Here is a 21736-nt window from a genome sequence, read left to right on the forward strand (position 1 = left end):
TTTTGTTTTTTTTGTATTTTTTTGAGAGAGTTTCCTTTGTGGTATTCTTCTTGAACCCCATTGTTATTCATTTTTTATTTTTTGTTGTAACAGAAACACGAACAAAGATTTTCACAAATATAGATCTAGTGTTTCATTGTAACCCCTGGGCTCGCTCCCATTCTTAGGGAGAGTAGCAACAGTCATGAGTTTCTTGAACTCTTATGAAAATTTGTCTTGTTGTAGTTTGATGTCACAGGGCTTAACTTGTGAATAACTAAAGCTACAATCACATTAGGAGAACCAGTGGTTGGAGACTTGGCACGACCAAAATTAATGCGACCCTGTGAGCTCATTGGTTCTGAAATGGTTGCTTCAAAGTGGGGAACAGGTCTGCAAGCACTTGCTTTTCTTTTAGTGTGTAAAGATATTAATTTTATACCTAATTTGGAACCTTTTCTGTTATGACAATAAAAATTCTGCTTGTGTTCAAGAGCATTTATTTCTATAGTTGCAGATTTTTGTTGTAGCTTAGCACAGAGATGCACCTCAAGCATTAAAATGTCATATCTGTTGGTTACTGAAAATATACAGTGAATCTGTTTGTTTCCGCTCTCTTAGCCAGAAGAGGCGTCCAATGCCGAAGTTGGTGTACAACCTGCTTTCAGTGCAGGAGCTCAAGAGGAGGCTGAAGGAATGCCATCTGTCATTGCAGGGATCTCGAGACCAGCTGATCAAAAGACACCAAGATTTTGTCTACTTATACAATGCCCAGTGTGACTCTCTAAACCCGAAATCAGGTGAGAGGATTTGTCTGTTTTTTTTATTAAAATGAAAAAACAAAACAAGAACTCTAAACTACTGTGATATCACAGTGTTTTGGTACACAACAAAAGAAGTGGACTGTATAGGATATTGTCAAACCTCAACTTGAAAATCAGAAGTGTTTGTAGTCTATTCAAATAGCCATACTTGAATGTGGAATGAAAAATCACACATCATAAAGGGGGCCAGATGCAGTGTTGTTTACAAAACAGGGGAACAGTCATATAATAGCTCTCAGTTGTGTACTTGTTGCCCTTATTAGTTATACAACAAATGAGAGGAGGGAGTGTGGCAGCCCCTGAACCTGTGCCTGCACTCTTCATTATACCAGACAGAGGCTTGCATGGACTTAAATGCTCTAGCCAGAAAATGACACTCAAATATTTAGAAACACAGTAGAATCACCAAAAATTGAGATTTTTTTGTAAAATGTGAATAAAAACGAATGCAATGTTTTGTAAAATCTCATAAACCCATATATTATTCACAATCTAGGAAACATTAAATGCTTAAACTGCAAAATCTTTAACATTTCAAAAAAAAAAATTAGTTCATTTTGAATGTTATGCCAGTAACATGTCTCAAAAGTTGGTATGGAGGCACCAAAAGGCTGGAAAAGTATACCCAACATTAAAGAAAAAAAAGAACTCAATCAACATTTTATAACTAATGAGGTTAAATGGAAACAGATGGTAACATGATTGGGTATCAAAAAGAGCAAAGAAGTGAACATCATACAGCTTTCGTTTCTCTGCCATTTAAAATAGACGGAGCAAAAGTGGAAAATTGTTCTATCCTCATACTGTTGGGAATTTGAAATTCCACACAGGGTCCTCTGGACAAAAGAGAAGAGGGACCATCCAGTGCATCCGGACTTTTAAACAAGCATTCTCCCATCCAGACGACATTTATTTCAGTGAAGCTTTTGCATATTTCACAGTCCTGAACTTTCACCAACTGACGCATTTAACAAATTGTGAAACAAGAAATACGACAAAGACCCGGGACTGTTGAGCAGCTGGAATCGTGTATAAGACGAGAACGGGACAACATTCCTTTTCAAAGTCCAGCAGATGGTCTCTGCTGTTCCCAGACTGAATGTTAATTCAGCAAAATCAGACTGAACCGTTCTGCATTCACTTTAACAAACATTGTTTGGGAACAGGCAGTTTTTTTGTTGTTTGTTTGGGGTTTTTTTGTAACTCTATTGTGAAATGCCTTTGCTGTGGTACAAAGCTTTAACATTTTTTCCCCATGAGACTTAAACATAGAATGAAGTATCTAATATTTGACCTCACTAGTTTGGTTTTGTCTTGATTTTTTTTTACTTTTCTTGAAAACCTCATCGGTCAAATGGTACATTTCATATAAGGGACAATATTTGTCACCTCAAGCCAAATAAAGATTCATCTTTCGTCTGTCAACAGCTGAGGAAATTGCCAAAGACGTCGAGGCCAATGAGAAGATGAGAAATCAGTTGCGGGGGAAGGCCAGGCCAGTATGTATTAACTGCTTAATGAGAGCTTAAATTTTGTTTTTGTTTTTTCTCAAATGTACGTTGCAGCATCTTCAGTAGCGTTTATATATCATCGGTAAGGTTTATTTTACTGTATTTTTAATTGTTTTTTTTTTGAGAAACAATAATTATGACAAGTTCTTACAATTTAAAAATTTCGCAATCTTATGAAAATGAATTATTTGTAATAAAAAAGCAGTACTTTTGTTGCACGGGTGCTGGCTTAAAAAAAGACAGGTTAGCTCAGTTTCTTTACAAATATTGCAAAATTTCAATATTTGTTTTTCTTGATTCATTGTCAATATAAACAAATGTCTCTCTAATTAATCTTTTTCCAGGTCATGGTTTTCTCAAAGAATCAGTCTGAGAAAGAGATCGAAGACATGCATTCAAATTACAGTAAGTTTTTCTTTTTTCCTCCTGACACTTTTATGTGCTGAAACGTTGCATGTTTTACATGCATACAACAACGCAGTCCTAGGAAACGTTTCGTTTAAATCAACACTTGTGAAGAACGACACATGTAGTGACAATAAACTTTGGTGATGGAAAGTAACTGAATGGTGTTCATTTTTGGATGCTGCTGCCTTTGGAAAGAAAGACTGAAATGTATGGCTCACATGAAATACAACACACATACAGTATTGTGAAAGTCTTAAGCCACCTCTCATTTCTTTATATTTTTCTAGGAAAATTGTAAATGGGTGGGTAGATGGCTGTAGACAGTCATTGTTGTATATTAATGTCAGTTTGAACCAAAAATCTCAAATTTGGGCTCATCACTCCACTGATTTTTGTCAGGTACAATGAGAACGCTTGAAAGAATTTAGGAGAGCTTCTCTATTAACTCTATACAGAGGTTTTGTTTTTTTTTAATGAAGGCATAGAGACGTATTCAATTCAATAAAACTTTATTGATCCTGAAGGTTGACCCCGAAGGAAATTGGGTATTCAGAATTAGGGTGCATGTTATATATATTTTTTTGGCTACAAAAGAAATAAAAGTTTAAAATTAGCTGGATAGATGTTATTGACAGCCTGTTATGACAGTTTTCAAAGCCTCCATCAGGCTCCTCGGTGATCAATTCTTATAGGTCACTAGTTCAGTTGGAAAAACCACTGTAAGAGGACTTACTGAGAGGCAGTCCATCATGGAGACTGCATGACATTTTTGTCTGGTTGAGTAATTGTTGCTTGGTAATACTGTGGATAGGTCGACTGTCCCTGTGAAAACCGGCATAGGTTACTGATATTCAGTATCTCTAATATAACATGCTTTTGTTTCTCAGAAAGAGGATTGCAGTTTTGCATATGAAGTGTGTCGCCCAGCCATAACACAAGTGTTACTTTATTTAGTCTATAAGCTAGCCTCACATACCTTCATCAACAAGTTAAAAAAGAAGCAGAAACATGGACAACAGTTGTCTGATTTTTAGCAGCACGTGGGGACATAGGTTTTTGTCTGTGTAAATACTCTCCAGTATTTTATTATAATTTATAGGGCCACTTGTCTGTTGATTTGTATGTCTGAGACTTTTTTCCCCCATGTGACCTCAGAGGTAATCACTCAGATACACAGAAGCAAGAAAATCTAGATGAGCTCTGTGTTTTTATCCTCGGGGCAGAGGCCAGTTCACCAAAATCACAGGACATTGTTCTCAAGTCATGTTGACATAGTTGAACTAGATGAAAAGCTTGTTGGAAATAACTCTTAAGAGCTAACTTTAAAAGTGTTTAAAAAATGGATGTGACTCACAGGAGGTGTGCTCTATAAATAGCTGCGCTGCTGTGATAACCTCCTGATTTATCAGAGGAGGATGTGGATGACTCACTCTGCCAGCATGGGCAGTGGTGCCTGAGCAGGCAAGAAGGTGAAAGTGGCGTATACACATGCACACACCGTATCCGCCGGGAGCTCGCAGCCTTTTCTTTCTGTGACACCAATTTCTTTTAGTGTTAATACAGTTGGTAGCTAGTTATTCAGAAAACATTCCCATTTGGTAAAACAACAGCAGGTTAAAAAAATGTTCTGCAGTAACACTTTCTGAGACGTGAGTTTAAACTGCAGCTCCAAGTGGTCAACTGTGCATTACAGTCATTTTAATTAGCAACCATTTCATTAGAATAACTTTAATTTATGACTGCATTTAATCTAAACATTGAATTCAAGGTTAGACTCTCGAACCGCTATTAGAAAACAGTGACTGTTACATAACATCATAATCATTCTATCCTCTTGATGTGTTTGACCCTATAGCGATATGCTATTTTGCCCACAGGGAAGCAGCACAGCAGTGACTTTTCCCGGCTAATAGCGCAGGTCCGCGGCCGCATGGAGACCACCAGACAACCTCGTGTTAAACAGGAAGTCAGCGAGGTGAACAAGGACGTACAAAAAACGCACTCTGCAGGTACTTTGACATTCAGACATAATATTTTCTAGCCAAAGGACACTTCTGTGCACTTCTCTGACGCCCTTTAAAAAAAAAAAAAAAAGTCACTTGATGTCTGTGGTTACCTGCTATCTTGTACGCGTAAAAAGGAAAGCTTTCAGGGGATCCTGTGCAGCCCTGTGAAGACTAAGAACACCTTTGCTGCTTTCACAGGAGTTAAGAGATTAAGTAGCAGCCAGGTGCTGCTAATCAAATTCACCTGTTGTCTTGACGTTTTGGTAGTTTGTTAGTCTGGAGCATTCGTCGGTGTGAAGACACGATGTTGAGAGAAAATGCAAAAAATCAAAGCCCCACATGTTAGAGTTCAGAGGCCTCAGTTAGCATGTTTAAATTAGAAAAAGACTGAACAAGCATGGCTGTCAGGTGGAAGCCTCTTCTTTTTAAAATGATCATGGCAGCCTGGCTTAGCTTTGCAAATGTCTGAACAAACCTCAAGATTTCTAGAACAGTGTCACGTTTGGGGAAAAAAGCAAATACAACATATCAACACAAGCAACTCATATAAACTGTCAAGCATGGTAGTGGAGGGATGATGATTTGGGCTTCTTTTGCAGCCACATGAGCACCTCGCAGTCACTGCGACGACCATGAACTCCTCTCAAATTTAAGGCCAGCTGTCTGACAGTTAAAACATGGCTGAAATTGGGACAAGCGGCAGGACAATGATCCCAAGCACATCAGCAAATCTACAATCCAATGGATGAAAAAGAAATAATCAGATTGTTGCCTTGGAAAAGAGCTGTGCTTGAACAAATACCTGCACATTTCAGTGAATTGAAGCAATGTTGTAAAGAGTCTGTGCATCAGTGTTTGTCTGATGCAAAAAATAATTACTTCAAGATATTCCTGCAAAATGTGGCTGTGCACTTAGTTTTTTCACAGACCCTGCAGCCCTGTGAAAAATGTTTTTTTCCACACAACTGCCTTTAAAGAAAAGAAAAGTCCCATCTTTTTGTAAGAAAGTAGTTTTTCCAACTGAGTAGAAAATCACAAGCACTTTTCCACCACCGAATGCTCAGTTTTTTATCAACAAAGAAATGATGCCTGGTGTTTGTTCATTCAAATGCTTTCTCAAAATTGGTGTTGCAATCCAGAAATGTTAATTCAACATTTAGCATATGTCATGCCACTCTGTTTTCACATTACTTATCACATCAGTGAGGAGGGAAAGAGATTCATTTTACGTAGAAACCTTTGACCCGTCATTTCCTCCTGGATCTGTAGCATGACGTTGTACAGCAGTTACTGTTTGCCTCTTTCAGATCAAGGTGCACAAATAAAAAGCTGCACAGAAGTGAAGGTTGAACATGAAGCTGAAGACGAAGAATCAGGAGGAGTAATCGAGGTGCCGTCCAGCCCCACCTATAGCGACGTGTCCGTCAGCAGGTAAAACAAAACAAAAAATACAAACAATATTTAGAACCACTGCACTGGACACCAGCATCTCAACCCAAAATAAACAGGTGCACCAGACACACCTCAGTCTCTTAGGGTTTCATTTATAACCAGACAGCGCGTGCACACAAGTGCCAGCAAATAATCCAGAAGCATCAGTTAGCACACATGACAGCTAACGTTGAGCCCCCGCTTGTGACAAGACTCTATAAAGATGTTTTTCCTCTCTTCTCTGCTTTATGTTTCCGTGTGTGTCTCCTCTGCTCATGGGTCTGCTCCGCTGGGCAGAGGAGACACAACTAAGATGAAACCGAGAGCAGCAAAACAAGTAGATCCGAGCACCGAGCCGCAATGAAACAAATGCAAATAAAATACTGATTCTCTCTTTTAAAGCACTGCCTGAGCACTCCAGACTGGATCCTGTCATCTCGCTTTGCTATCATGTTCACCCTCTTAGTGGAAATATTCATCTGTTATGAAGAGAGAGGCTCGTATCTGCTTACATGTCTGTGGATCTGCTATCAAACCACAGGCCTGAGAAGCCTGGATTTCAACACACACAGAGGAAGCAGCGATGGGAATCAGACCGGCTCCAGGAATACATAAATAAATCAGTAAAGAATCTGATCTAAAAATAGAATTGATGACAGTATACACACCCCATCCACAGAGTTTCACTTCATTGTCTTTACATTTTAAATTTCTTTTTGAAAAACTAGCGCGCTTCCTCCAATAAGTTCTACAAGCCATGATTTTTTTCTTTATTTTTTTTAAAGAAGTCATTAGTACCATATTTCCAGAAACATTGCAGCATTTCTTTTCATGTTGCTCTTAATGCGTTCACATTAAATCTGTTGTTGGATTATTTTCTTACAAATCCTAAAGGCATTTGTTTTGTATATGTCAAATAACACATTCTTTTGAGGGCTTCTAAGCTGATTGTAATGTTTAATTAGAACATAAAACGCACTGGTTAACATTAACAGTCAATTTTCTTTTTGTGACTTTTGAATTCAGATAGTCCAGATTTACTGACAAGTTCCTAACTTCTCTATAAAACTGATAATTAGCTGTTTTTCATGTAATTAGATTCCCCCTCCCTCCAATCAAATAGGCAAAAAGCATCGGTGTGGAGTCACGCAGGTGTTCAGTCTGGATTCAATTATAGCTTTGAATATAATTGCAAAGAGGAAAGATAACTGGCTGTCGCTAAATAAAGCCCCGTGCTGTGAGACTCGGGAAAGAGACAAGGTCCTTTGCCGCACAGTTATAAAGGATGTTGATAGCCTCTTGTGTGTGCTGTCAGCAGAGTGCCGCCTAAATCAGACAAAAGTGCCTTTTTAAAGTTGGGCACGACTGAGGCCGTTACTATAAATTCATAATCCCTTTCAGCCTTTTTTTGTCCATTTGACGCATAAAGTGAGAGAGAGATTTCCAACAATACAAATCCAGATTCATGTGCTACTATGTGGGACACATCGCTAATGATGAGAGGTAGACTGAAGCTTTGAGAAATAAAATAAAGGATAAAAATGCAAGATTTCCACTTTAACTAAACAACAAATAATGTGTAGTTTCTGGAAAATAACATTACCTACAGATGAATAAGTACAGCCTTTGGTTAAATATGTATATTGAAGGCCTACAACAGTTAGGTGTACACTGATAATGGGAAGGAAGCCAATGCAGCACTCGTGTCTCTATCCTCAGAGATCACCTGCTAACTAGAAAAATGGCTATTCCTAGCACACCGCAGACAGCTGAGGCAACAAAACTCTTGCTGTGAGTTAAAGATGAAATGGTTGTCATATTTTTATATAAGCGGGACGTACCTTTAAGGCTCCGCTTGTGAAGTGTGGCTTTCACACAAGGCTGACTTTAGTTTCTGTGCCCAGCCATGAAAAGTTGCGTGCAATAAACACAGGCCAAGTAGCCAGTAAATAATAGTATGGAACCAGCTCTGGACCAATTTCCACTTCATTTTCTTTTTTAAAGCACCCCACTGTTTCGAGCTCCAAACCTCATCTGGAAGTTGTTCAGTGATGTTGAGATATGCTCGATGCTTCGCACGCACCAGCTTGCCCACAGGGACCTGCTGGTAAATGGCAGTGCCTGCCACTAGCACAACTTTTTTGGTTTGGTTTTTTGTGGGTTTACACACTTACATAATACCTTTTGTCAGCTCAGTATTTGTATTGTTTGTTTCTCAGAGTGGCTTTGCATGTTTTTTGTTTTTTTTCCAGCTTATCCTGGAGTTCATCCACCGTCTGAAACAAGCACTTTTAGTTCCTCTCCTTTTAAGTCCACCCTGACTTTAATTGGCCAGCCCATGCTTACAGAAGATTTGAACAGTAACAATAACTATCCAAAAGAGTTGTGAGGTATTTAATGGTGTTAGGAATGATCCGTGCCTTTAAGGATCAACAGCTTGGGGAAACCAAAGGAGCTCTCTCAGAATATTTAATATAAGTGGAGAGAGAAAGTTGCTGTGAGACCTATTCGCCCTCAGGGAGAGAGAAGCCCAGTCTTAGGTTAGATTGTGCTTTTCAATGCATATTTTTGCAGTTTCTTTTGATAAAACTTCAATTTCCTCCTTTTTGACTCATGACTTCTCAGCTCTGACACCATTTCACATTTTATTCAAGTTAAAATTGCTTATCAGGGAGTTGGTGTGCCACATTTCTAAGGGGTGTAATGTGTAAATTTCATGGTAAAATGTAATGTAGTCTCTCCTAGAGTTGTGTTTTTTATCCATTTAAATTTTTGTATTTTAGTCCACATCCCAAGTAATTTATCTTTTTTTTTTAAGGGTAATCAATCACGTCACCGTTAGTGACTGCTGAGCTAACATGAGCTGACGTATTTTGGTTTTAGAGCGTCTTGATTTTTTTTCTTTTAAAAGGGGGAAGATAATGTTTTTTCCTGAGCTCTACCAGTCACATTCTGTTCTTAATATTCACACTTGGCTTACTAGACTGAAAAGGTGCAACTAATCACTTTGGACAATTTATTTTCTTTTTCTAAGCCATCAAACACATGAGTGGAATAATGTTTTTCACAGATCTTCCTCCCTGTTTCTACTTCTTAAAATCACAACAAGATGTGACTTGCAAATGCAAATGAAATCAAAGTCCGGCGCCTCACAAAACTCAAAATGTCACACAGAAACTAAAATACACAGCAAAGTCTGATGCACACCGATAGCTTATTGTTGGTTTACAGCGAGAACGGTAGAAGAATAAATCATGGCGTGAACAAAAAGCTTTTTGTGCCGGAGGTGTTGAACGTCCAAATCAGTTAATACGGCAGAGAGAGAGAAAAAAGGCAGCAAAACATCCACAATGCATTCAATTAACAACATAATAGTGATATTGTTATCAGGGGTATGGAATTGTTCTTTATTTTCAGCGCCCACAGAGCATGAATGTGGCAGAAATTAGATCAGTTTATAGTTTATGCACCCCACCGATACAGCACAGCAGCCTGTTGTGTGTGCGAGAGGAACAGCAGCACATTATAATTGCAGACTTTTAGATTTTATGTACTGACAACAGCCCAAAAAAGGAGTGAATTTCTTTTTGTATCTATATTCAGATTTATGAAGTGTTTGCCTCAGCTTTGTGCAATACCTTCTAGTTTCAAATCAAGCTGAAAACTGAGGGTCGATTTTTGTTATGAAGTAACATCCTGGGTCTTTTTCACATTTTATTGATCTTGCCAATCAACTGGCTTTGCCTGTGATTGCAGGTACAGTAAAACACACAGTGAATCTGAAATATGAGGTTTTATTGTAATCTCACATTTCTCCTGCAGGCAAGTTAACACAGATACAAGGCAAATCATTAAATGTGTTTATTATTGAAACGGCAAGTATCCTGAATCACGGTATATCATACTGGTACGTTTTTACTGTGTTTATGTTCAACATTTACAGTACTCCATTAGAGATTTCCCAAATGTAAACTGTTTAAGTGTTTCTCATTTAGTTTTAGTTTAAAAGCTGCAGGATTTTGTTTGTCGGGACAGACTCTTTGAATGTTTGCGTCAGTGTTTCTCAATCACATCAAGATTGAATCTTATCAGATGTGAAAAGCAAAGCGTAAAAATCAGCTTCACCTACGTTACGTTTTGTAATTTTAATACTAGTTGTGTGGACACTTCTTACTATTGCTATGGCTTCTTGTGTTAGTGTGCATGTAGCCACAGTTAAGCTCTTTAATTTATTGCCCTTTCCCTTTCTTTGTTTCCTCCCCTACAGTTCTATTTCTGACATCTTTGGTCCAGAACCTGCCAGAAAGTAAGTGATTACTTTGTTATTGCTGTTGTCTAAATTTGATATTGTTTTACTGCCATCCATCTGTTTCTTTTTTGTTTTGTTTTATATTACAAGTAATGTTGTATGATAGTGTACTGTTGATGTTGTTGTGTTCGTGTTGTACATGCAGAAGCGCGCGCACACACAAACAAACGCACCCACGCATATATATACAGTAGAGTTTGTGGGTTGTGCTAATGGAAAACGGCTTATTCTGCTATTGACTCTTGTTTCTCTCACGTTATAGCAGTATTTGGAGTGAGCCCCAGTACCACCCCTAAATTGAAGGCCAAGTTCCATGTAACACTCAGTGGCACAACTTTTGTTCCACTTGATACCTCTGAAGGCCCCTACTAGCTGGGGTTTTTTTTGTTTGTTTGTTTTTTGGCCAGTTCTAGTATAGCAGGGAGACGGAAAGGTAGAACTTACTATAATTTATTTGGAAAAATATGGTGCTGTCAGCTGTTATATCCTGAAGTAAATCAAGACCATACAGTCAGGTCCAAGTATTTTGATCTGACTCAGTTTGGCCGCTCTGCCCTACCACAACGGATTAGAAATGATGCAATCAAGATGCAACTGAAGTGAAGACTTAGCTCTAATCCAGAGGTTTTGGCAAACTTGCGCATAAAGGATTTATAGGCATTTTTACATTCGCTCCACTTTCACTGGCTCATGAGTAATTGACAAATAATTTTATTACATGAATATAAATTCTTTGCTGTCAGTGACTGCCTGAAGTTTCCTTCCTTGAGATGCTTTGTCAGACTTTTCCTGCAGTGAACCGTTAGTTGATGCTTGATTGTGGGTGTCATGCAGAAAGCATGCTCGCTTGGATTGAGGCTAATGGGGCTATAAAAAATATTACATTACAAAAAATTACATTTCTGTCTTAAGAATCTCTGGGTAGCTTTAGGTCATCATCTATACTGTGAATCAGTATTTATCAGAAATAATAGCTCCATGCTAAGTTCCTTATGTTTCTTCATTCATGTAGCAATTTGTCAGTAAACACTTTTTCCAGGACACATAAACTCTTGGGAACCAAATTCAGGATTTTGTAATTACTGTGCTGTACACATGATTTTAAAGTCTTAAAAGATTGAATCTTTTTTTTTTTTTTTTTTTGATTAAGAAAATACACTTACATAAAGGCAGAAATATAATTTTGCTTGAGTCACTCCTGCAAATTTCTTATTTATTTATTTTTGGCAAATGGTTGTTAGGCGCTTTTTTTGGAAGAGGGGGTTTGTAATGTGTTCCAGTGCACAAACGTTATTGTTTTGACTTTTTAAACATCCATAGAACAGTGATTTTAATCAAATTAAACAATCAGAAACTAAAATCTTTCTATTAAAAACATCTAATTTTTGAGGAGTACTGGTGGTGGTCGGTTTGAACACACTGTAGCTGTCGTGTGTGGGCTGAATGCAAGTGTGCCTTCTGGGTTTTCTTTTCTTTTTTCCCCCATACTTACTTTTTCAGGCTTGTTTCTGTCATCTCTGTCAAGTGAGATTCAGCCTGAAAAGAACACCACACGCAGCATTTAACCCCCAAAAGACTCACATAAATAACAACACTTGAGTCGGAGCTCATTTACTTGCAAACCATGCACTAGGACACTGAATCATTCCAGGGTGGTGGTGGTGTTTCAACCACAGAGTTTTGCATCTTTCCTTCCTCTCCATGCATGGATTTTTGCTGCTTAAGTAAAATAAATAAATAAATAAAATACAATTAGAAAATGCAGTTTTAATGTAGGACAAATTAGAGATTCATTCAACAGCTCTACAGTCACAAAGGTGATAGCGCAAACATTTTCTAAGCTTATTCTCAGCTTTGTTTTTGTTCCTTGTCTGGACTCCCCTCTTTATCTGTGTTTTTGACCCTGAAGTTGGGCTCAAACCTCCCAGTTTTCACTCCTAATCTTTTCGTTTCACATAACATTTGACTGAATGTAATCCCAAGGCACTATTCTATACTGAAGTCGGGTGTTTTTGAAACAAGAGTGACAGGAAAAGTTCTTCCATCGAGCAAGGATTTATATCCATCCTCTAGTTTTTGTCAGACTCTGGAAAAGTACTGAGCAAAGTGTGGACCAGTAGAAAAGTGATCGGCTTCCTACTGTGCTTACCGATACTCCACAACACCTAGAAGACGCCTCCTTACTCTTTTACAATGTCCATGTGGCCTTGTGACCCTAATTCCAATGCGGGAATATTGTTTTTTCCTCTTTATGCAGTTATGATTAAAAGCCTTGTCTTGTCTATGAATGGTGAGTTATATCTATAGGTGAAACTTTAAGTGATTCCCCACATGAGACACTGGTTGCATCAGGGCTCCCTTTTGGTTTCTAAGCCATGTTATCTGCACACTTGTTGTATAGGAGATTACACATCGTTGTCTGTTAATGTCAAGCATGATTCATTAACGGGGATGTAACTTTAAGCTACGTGCTGAGCTGTTGAGCCCACATGGGGACACATGGTAGCAAAACATTGACGTGGCGAAAGGTAATCCATAAAGGGAAACTGCCTATTTAGAAGTATTGAGTATTTACTCTTGACGTCTTCTGCAGACAACAGCGTCACTTCCCCCAGAATAAAAGATGGGAGTGTGAGTGAGTGTATAGATTCACCTCTATTCTTTTCTCACTATAGCTTTCCTGTAAACCTTTAAATGTTTGCTTCCAAGATGATTATATTTTAAGAGTAAGAAGGGTGCATTTCATTTACCCATCTTATTTAACCCTGTAAAGCTCAAACTATGAATTAAATGCCAAAGCTCTCAAAAACTCATGTTCTTGTTATTGTTTAGGAAAGGAGGAGAGAATTTGACTCCTAATCTTATCCCTCCACTTCCCTAAATGTAATCATATGGAGGATAAAATTATACAAAGTTTCCTCCTCTGACAGATTTAATTGACCTGCTTCACATAACATATTTTGATATGAATAGCAGGAAAAGCACAGCAGCGAGATTAGCGCTACTAATTTTGTTAACGATTGTGCAGTTTCACCAAGGTTGACTTAAAGGATGTGCAGTTGTTTTCAGTTGCACGTGTGCAGCTGACTTAATTTCTGTATGTTGCAGTTTGTGCTTTTGCAAAGCATGATAAATATAATAGTTTAATAATTTTCTGCCACGTTCTCAAATGAACATTTTGACTTTAATTTTGCCCGATCGTCGTCGGGCAGTAGTGTGAGAGCTTTTTGTTAGCGGAGGCGTGCCTTCTTCCTTTCAACATTCTTCCGTTCAAAGTTATTTTGAACTTGTGTGTGAGCAACCTTTTAACCCACTGTAATAAATTTGCTGGAGGGCTGTCAAGCCGTCTGTTGCCGAAGATAGTCGTATTTTTTTCTTTTTCTTTCAGCAGCGTGACAATCAGTACGAATGCAGGACGAGGCTTTGCGTCCTTGCTCCTGTTCTCGTCAGAACGTATAGAGTCTTCTCCGCATTAGTTGGTGATATTAAAGGGGCTTTTGGTGTTAATTGACTGTATGAACTTTTGGTTAGTCAGATGCAAGTGCAAATAGGCATTCATCTTCCATTTTTAATTTGCAATGTGCATCATAACTCCTGTGGAAGGTTTTCTTTGGCTCGAGTAATCATGTCTGACTGGGAAATCACAGAATTTAATCTTGTAAGTGGCTGAATTGTAGGATTTCTCACACCCATTTAAATGTATTCTGTGTTTCCTCAGAGAACAAACCTAGAAGCTACTTTAATGAGATTCAGTATTGATTAAAATGAAGGGATTTAAGAGCCCATGGCTCCAATATTATGTGTTAGACAGAGGCAAAGGTTTGTTAACTTCTCGGAGTAGCACTTAATTTGTAGGTGAAATTAAAATAAAATGAGGTGTTTTGTGGGACGACAAACAGATGTGAGTGGATGTCTCGTTTTTATTTACCGAATGGGGATCTGTCAAAGTGTATTATGGCACGGACAAAGCATATTTCTGAGGGCCTGATGCTCTTCAGACTCATCGGGCGGGAAATGGTTTTTGCCAATAAGTCAAGCAATTAAGTATAAAAAGTGGAAAATCAAGACCATTGTCACCTTAACCAGGGTGTAGGCGTCATACATGGTGGAATAGTTTCACAAGGGGGTCACGCTCAATACTTTTGCACATTATTTTCCTCAATTAATAAATAACCAAATCTTTTGGTTTCAGTTTTATGTTGTCAAAACATTACCGATAAGAACATCTGCTGACGCTCCAGCTTTCCAAGCTGCTTGTTCTAATCTCTTCTGTTCACAAGACATTAACTAGCTGTCTCTAAATATTCATTCACAGAGATGTAGAGAGGACCCCAGGCCAAAAGCGAACATGCCACTTGACAGAAGACAATGGCACTTTATCGCCTGTTTTGGGAAAGCGACGGCGAAAAACGTAAGAAGAGACGAAGGAAAGGAGGGAAAAAATCTAAAGAAAATCCCACGGCTTCTGTATCAGCTAACTTTGAAGGACATGCACATTCCTTTTAACATTTCTTTGTACCCTGATTACGTTGCACTGGTAATTTCATGTTTACAAATAAATCTTTGGTCTTTTTTACAGTTTTGACTTTTGCAATATTCTGGTCAATGTCCCATTTCTGTTGTTGCTACCTGTTTGTGTTTTGACTCGAATCCATAGTTTGTATTATTGCATGTTTTGCTACATAATTTTAAGAGCAATAAACTAGTAGAAACATTCAATATTTTGACACAGGAATACTTTATATTTTACATCATATACTGCCTTAATGCTTTGTGGCATAAATTCAATGTGGTGCTGAAAACATTCCTCAGAGATTTTGGTCCATGTTGACATCGTGGCATCACACAGTTGTTGCAGATTTGTCCATTTTGTTGATTTCCCCTTCCATCGCATCCCAAAGGTGGTCTGTTCAAGGCTACAGTGATCTTATTGTCATGTTCAAGAAACCAATTTGAGATAAATTCAGCTTTGTAACATGGTGTGCTATCCTGATAGAAGTGGCCGCCATAACTTTTGTACAACCAAGGTGTGCCAAGAAAAGGCTGAACTGTTAATAAAAGGCCGGATGGATCAATGTTTTCATGTTTACACCAAATTCTGACTCTACCATCTGTATTTTGCAGCAAAAATTGAGAATTTTCAGATCAGGCAAGGTTTTCCTAAGCAGCTGTCATGATGTGAATTGTTGTCTTTTTCATGTGCTTAGCTGACAGGAGTAGTACCTGGCTGTGTTCTTCTGCTGGTGTAGCTGCTTCAAGGTTGAATGTGTTGTTGCTTGAGTTACCGTTGACTTCTTAACAGCTCAAAGAATTCTGAAAGGAAGGGTCTGGCATCAAGGCATTTTAGCAATGTTTTAAATGATTCCCAATTTTTGTTTCCCCTATCAGATAGCTAGGTTTCAGTCTTGTTTGCGAATCTATCGTTTCCATCTTCAAAATTTCCCTCATGAGTTTCCAAATCCTGTTAGGGGCACTGTCCTGTGTGATTCCTCTGTCATTCTCAATTTTCAAAGTTTATAACACATCTGTAGCTTTTTAAATTGATTTGTTTTTGTTGAAGGAAAAGTAACCAGGGTCTGTGTAACTCAATAAACTCGGCGCTCGCAGAAACCCGAGGTCAAGGCAAGAGAGAGTGTAAACACTTAAGAAGAGAAGGTGGTGTTTATGTGCACATGCATGGGAGACTTAGCAGGGAAATATTTGGGAGCTGACCTTGATTGAAAACAGAGCTAGCCCGGAGTCAGACACGTGGTTCTTCCGAGTCAACCGTCTCACTCCTCAGACAAAGCAGAGACATGGCCAGACATCATTAGGCTCCGGCTGAATGGAGGGAAATGAGTACTAAGCCACACATGCCTTCTTACTGCATCCTTATTCTTTCCTTTACAATGATGCATTTTGTCATTGGGTTAATTAGCATGAGAGCAACTGCTCTTTCAAATAACAGGAGAGCACTGAGAGGCTTTTGATATCAGCCTGGATTTAAGAAGCAGTGAAGCAGGTAGTGATCTCATTGATCACACATATACCCATTGTGTCTGGCAAATATCCAGACACCTCACCTGAATGACAGTCACCTTACTTGCCTGTGCCTTGACAGCAATGTCGAACAGAATATTTATCATCTGTCTAACACAAGGTGAAAGAGATTAAAAGGCTCATAAATATGCAGTAAATATTATGACGTCCCTCTCTGGTCCCAATTCACATTATATTAACTTAAAATGACCTTTGAGTGGCTTTTGTAACTGCCGAGGTCCCATCAAATCACTTAATCTTAATCTTAATGTCATGGTTACAGATCAGTCTGAATCAAAGGCAGCTCGCGTACAGGGGCACATTAATCCTCAGTGCTCTGCATGAACCTCTCCACCTCCACCTCTTGCTGTAGCTCACTTTAAACTCATCATTGATAACAAAAAATTCTCCATATTTAGTGCATTTCTGGTGAAAATTCAACATTTGTTGAAATGGGTATGAACATTATTTTCTTACTCTGCAATTTGTATTAGCATTGCACTGTATATTACATAAGACTCACTGCGGTAAATACAGTTTCTTTGGCATAAGTGCTTCATCCTTTTTTGTACTCCTTACTTTTTGTGATGGAGTTTCTTGATCCAAAGCAAGATGAAGCTGGTAGAATGACAGGGTTTTAGATGGAGCCTTTAATTCAGCTGGAAACAAATGAAAATGATTCCTGTTTGGTTTGGGATTTAGGTAGATGAAGAAGCAATTTTCCCTGCCTAAATTCTTAGATTTTTTGCAGATTTGTCACACTTACATGTTTCATGTTACATGCATCATTGTGCATCATCAAACAGATTTTAAAATTAGACAGCGATAACCAGGGTAAATACAGAATGCAGTTTTTTTAAAAGATGATTTCATTTATTAAGGTGAAAAAACGCAATCCAAACTTACCTGGCCCTTTGTGTAACAGTAATTGCTCTTTGAACCTAATAGCTGGTTGCATTCAATTCAATTCAATTCAATTCAATTTTATTTATATAGCGCCAAATCACAACAAATGTCGCCTCAAGGCGACATCACTCTTGGCAGCAAGAACTGCAAATAAGCTTTTGTAATAACAAGCAATGAGTCTTTCACAGTGGTGCGAAGGAAGTTTGCTCCGCTCTTCTTTGCAGAATTGTTGCAGGTTACTCGAAGAAGCAATGTGGCTCTGTCCTTCTGTTGACCCTTAGTGGTGTTCTGTTATTGTACTATAAAGAACACCATATTTGACAATAAGGGTGTTGTGCACATGCCACAAGAACACCCTAGGTTACAGGCAATGATTTTTGTCCATGTCTTGGACACTGGGGTAAAGAAAAGGGCTGAGCTGTCAACTGATCACCAACTGGGGTTGAGTTAGGTCACCACCGGGGGACGGACCTGGTTCCAACATATTGTCAGGGTGAGCTGGGAACGTCTGGTAGAGGCCCCACTCTCCACAATATTCAATTCCCGCCTCTTGCAGAGCTTTGATTGCATTCTGAGGGAAGCTAAGGACATTGAATCGAAGTGGACCATGCTCAACACCTGCATTGGTGAAGCTGTAGTAGTTCCCAAAACCAGATGTTGGACACCAGAGGTAAAGGGAGCTGTCAAGCTGAAGGAGTCTTATTGAGCTTAGTTAGCCTTGGTTAGGCAGTGTGGTGTGGGAAGAGTTTGGTACTGATAAAATGTTTCGATTTGACAGTTTTTTATACTGCAAGAGTGTTGACCTTTTAAAATCTTTAACTCGTGTTACAGGTACTGCAAAACATTAGAGACTTGCAGTACATCTTCCATTGTTCCACTGCTATGTGATTGTTTATTTCTATTTCAAACATTAAAAAATATTGTGATGAAGTCACTTTTCCCCATTTGTTCTAATAAAGAACACAAATGTAAACAATAACTTTGGCAGGATTATTATATATGTTTGACTTGTCAGTTACAGTCTACATAGAAATTTGAACGTGGAGAACTGGAATTTATTGAAATGCAACCCACAGTTGAAGCTTGCTACAACAAGTTTCAATCCTACAGTTTAAGTCTCAGTAGATCTCAGTGGTCCACACATTACGAGATAGTTAAAACCTTTCAAAATACAAACTGCTTTGAATGAAGCAGAACTGTAAGCAGACGTAAAGGATTCATAACAAGAGGGAACATGGAGCCATTTCCAAGAACGACAAGGAAGAACCTTCCTCGTTGACCAAGCAACAGCTTGACTGAAAAGTCATGTACATGGTTCCCACTTGTATTATATTTCCAAAGCTTTCAACGACCTCTCGTGGCTGTCTTCACGGGATGAAGTTAACCATCTCCATGACAACTCAGTTTTGTATTGCTTTAAGAGGATTCTTGACATTTACTTGGAAGTTTCCAAAGAGGACTTGTGATGGCAAATGAATCACTTACATTACTTTATGAAACCTGAAAGTGATATTTGATGGTATAAGAAGTACACCGAGTAAAAATGTGAAACCTCTAGTCCAATTTGGGCACAGCACTAATTTCCAATTCAAAATCAGATGAATGTCCAAATGTTTCCTGCAGCCAAATTACTCAAAGTTTGAGGCAATAAATACCAGCATTACTGATCTCTCCTCCAGTCTGGTTTACTTATGAAAGAGGGAATCTAGCAGTAATTTTTTACTCGGTACTGTCGGTTGATGCTCAGGTGGCTAAAGTGGTGGACCCTCTACTTTGCCCACCAGAGACAGTTAAGAAAAATCATGTCTTACATATTCACTAATGACTTAGAAAAGCATCATCCATGCTTTTATCTCTTGCAGTATCAACCAGTTCAGAGCACTTTACTTTTAGATCAGCAGATGAAATATCCAAAGACTGCAGTTGGTCTGAAACACTGCTGTCAGCCTTGTAACATGTACTGAAAGAATCAGCCCAGATACACGAATTGTCGCTGTCCTTCAGTGGGAATCTGGGAATGCTAGAAATGGTTTTACGATATTACTGCTTGATTTTTAAAGCCTTAAATGATGGGGCTCCTGTCTACATCAGCAATCTTTTAACTCCCCCTGTGAGTCTGGTTACTACTTCAGATCATCTATAAGAACCTTTTTTTATGATTCGCGATTCTCTACTTGGCCCTAAACTTAGGAATTTGTTAACTGAGTCCCTCATTTGTGGAATTCTCTACTTGGAGATCTCAGGAAGGCACACTCAGAGTTCATTACTACACACTGCTCGTTTTTAAGTGGAGACAACAAACAGTGTTGGTCAATGATACAGTCATTGTGCATTTAACAAAATATCTGTCATGATATTATGTGATAGAAATTAATGTTAAATATGTTTCTGGTTAAGATGATTTAGTCTTTCCTAAACACTAAAAAGCCACCTATGGATAATGGGAAGATGCCTCTATCCCCCAAAGAGCCAATCAACAGCCCAACTAGGGAACACAACTTTTAAATCCAACAATATGTGCTTGAAGTGTAGAAAAAGGGGATAATCAAAAATTTCTAATTAGAAATTACAGCCATTTTTATACTTAGTCCTCCAATTTCAGAGGTGCAAAAGTATTTGGATATTTGCCTGACAAGCATTCATGACTAGATGACACGTGTCCTCTCACTATTTCATGAAAATTAAGCAGATATAAAGTCTGACGTTCGTTTGAAGTGTTGAACCTGATTTTGGTAGCTGTTCACTAGACCTGCCAATATTAAGTCCAAAGAGATGTCAGTGTAAGTGAAGGAGTCCAGCACTAGGCTGAAAAACAAAAAATAAAACTACCAGAAAGATCGGAAAAACTTAAGCAGTGGCCAAATTAACAATCTGGTACATAGTTTTTAAAAATAAAGAATGCTCTGGCAAGTGTAAGAGGCCTGAAAGACCACAGAAGACAGCTAAAGTCACAAAATCTCCTTAATCTTAATTATGCAAATTCTCATGACCATTGATCAACATCAATAAGATTGAGGAACTGACCTCCCAGCCCATTGTTCCTCAGTGGGCTGGTTTCAGTCATTATGCCAATGTACTTTTTATAAGATTGGAGAAACCTGCAGTCAGCTGAGACTGAAGAAGTCACTTGGATGAGTGATGAAACGTTTCTCCCACAAAACGCTACGTCCAGATGAACAGAATCAACTTTGGAGATTTACTTTCCTGGATGATTGAGAATGCATTAAGAAAAAATCACTGGTTATGAATGGTATTGACACGTGCAGCTGGTAGTGGAACCTTGTCATAGTGTTTAGTGATGATATGACTGCCATCAGAAGTAGCAGGATGAATTATGACTTGTACAGAGTTATACTATCTCTGCTCAGGTTCAGCGAAATCCTGCAAAACTAATTGGATGGTACTTCCCAGTGCAAATCAAGAATGGCCCAAAACATACTGCAAAAGTAACCAAAGAGTTTTTCAAGGCAAAGAAATGAGATATTTTTAAATGCCCAAGTCAGTCACCAGATCTCACCAAACAGAGAGGTTTTTAAAAACTGAAGATAAAACTGAATACTGAATCAAGCAGCAACCGAAGGTAGTTGCAGTCAAGACCTGGCAGTTCATCTCATTATAGGAAACAGCATTTGGTGCTGTCCATGGGTTCACTGACTGACTACAGCTACTTGAGGCAACTGTTGCTGTTATTTGGCGCAATATAAATAAAATTGAATCAAAGGAACTGAATTGAATTAAAATGATTTACATCCAAGTCTTAAAAACAATCCTTTTAATTAAAATTGTCAGTTCATCCAAAAAATAGCCGTAATTCTGAAACAGTTTATTCAATACTTTTTTTAAGCCCCTTGAATTACCACTAAAAGCACTTCAATGCTTTTAGTGGTAATTCAAGGGGCTTAAAAAAACAAATATGTAAGACTGCGTTCTTCCATTTGCGCAACATCTCTAAAATTAGAAATATCCTGTCTCAGAGTGACGCTGAAAAACTAGTTCATGCATTTATTACTTCCAGGCTGGACTACTGCAATTCATTATTATCAGGATGTCCAAAAAACTCACTGAAAAGCCTTCAGTTAATCCAAAATGCTGCAGCAAGAGTACTGACAGGGACTAGAAAGAGAGAGCATATTTCTCCTGTTTTGGCTTCCCTTCATTGGCTTCCTGTTAAATCCAGAATTGAATTCAAAATCCTGCTCCTCACATACAAGGTCTTAAATAATCAGGCCCCATCTTATCTTAATGACCTTGTAGTACCATATCACCCTATTAGAGCACTTCGCTCTCGCTCTGCAGGCCTACTTGTTGTTCCTAGAGTATTTAAAAGTAGAATGGGAGGGAGAG

General features: G+C 38.4%; 1 protein-coding gene across 3 annotated transcripts in view; it reads left to right on the forward strand.

Annotated features, from left to right (window-relative positions):
• The window catches only part of rad18 (RAD18 E3 ubiquitin protein ligase), a 35315-nt gene extending 14054 nt beyond the window's left edge, over positions 1-21261 (forward strand). The window contains exons 7-15 of one of the 3 annotated variants that reach the window (XR_014874155.1): positions 601-779; positions 2232-2302; positions 2659-2719; positions 4600-4731; positions 6036-6159; positions 10427-10465; positions 14784-17437; positions 17512-18898; positions 18991-21261. Coding sequence is in view for 1 of the 3 variants with exons in the window: in XM_085160020.1 (XP_085016146.1) it covers positions 601-779; positions 2232-2302; positions 2659-2719; positions 4600-4731; positions 6036-6159; positions 10427-10465; positions 14784-14883 (706 nt within the window). In the remaining 2 variants the exon portion in view is untranslated. Of the gene's footprint in view, positions 1-600; positions 780-2231; positions 2303-2658; positions 2720-4599; positions 4732-6035; positions 6160-10426; positions 10466-14783; positions 17454-17511 lie in introns of those variants that run through there. The other 2 variants (XR_014874154.1, XM_085160020.1) reach the window with 2 other exon arrangements.
• The last annotated feature ends 475 nt before the right edge of the window (positions 21262-21736 follow it).

Source organism: Neolamprologus multifasciatus, chromosome 5 (genome assembly GCF_963576455.1).
Source record: "Neolamprologus multifasciatus chromosome 5, fNeoMul1.2, whole genome shotgun sequence".
Lineage (NCBI taxonomy): Eukaryota > Metazoa > Chordata > Actinopteri > Cichliformes > Cichlidae > Neolamprologus > Neolamprologus multifasciatus.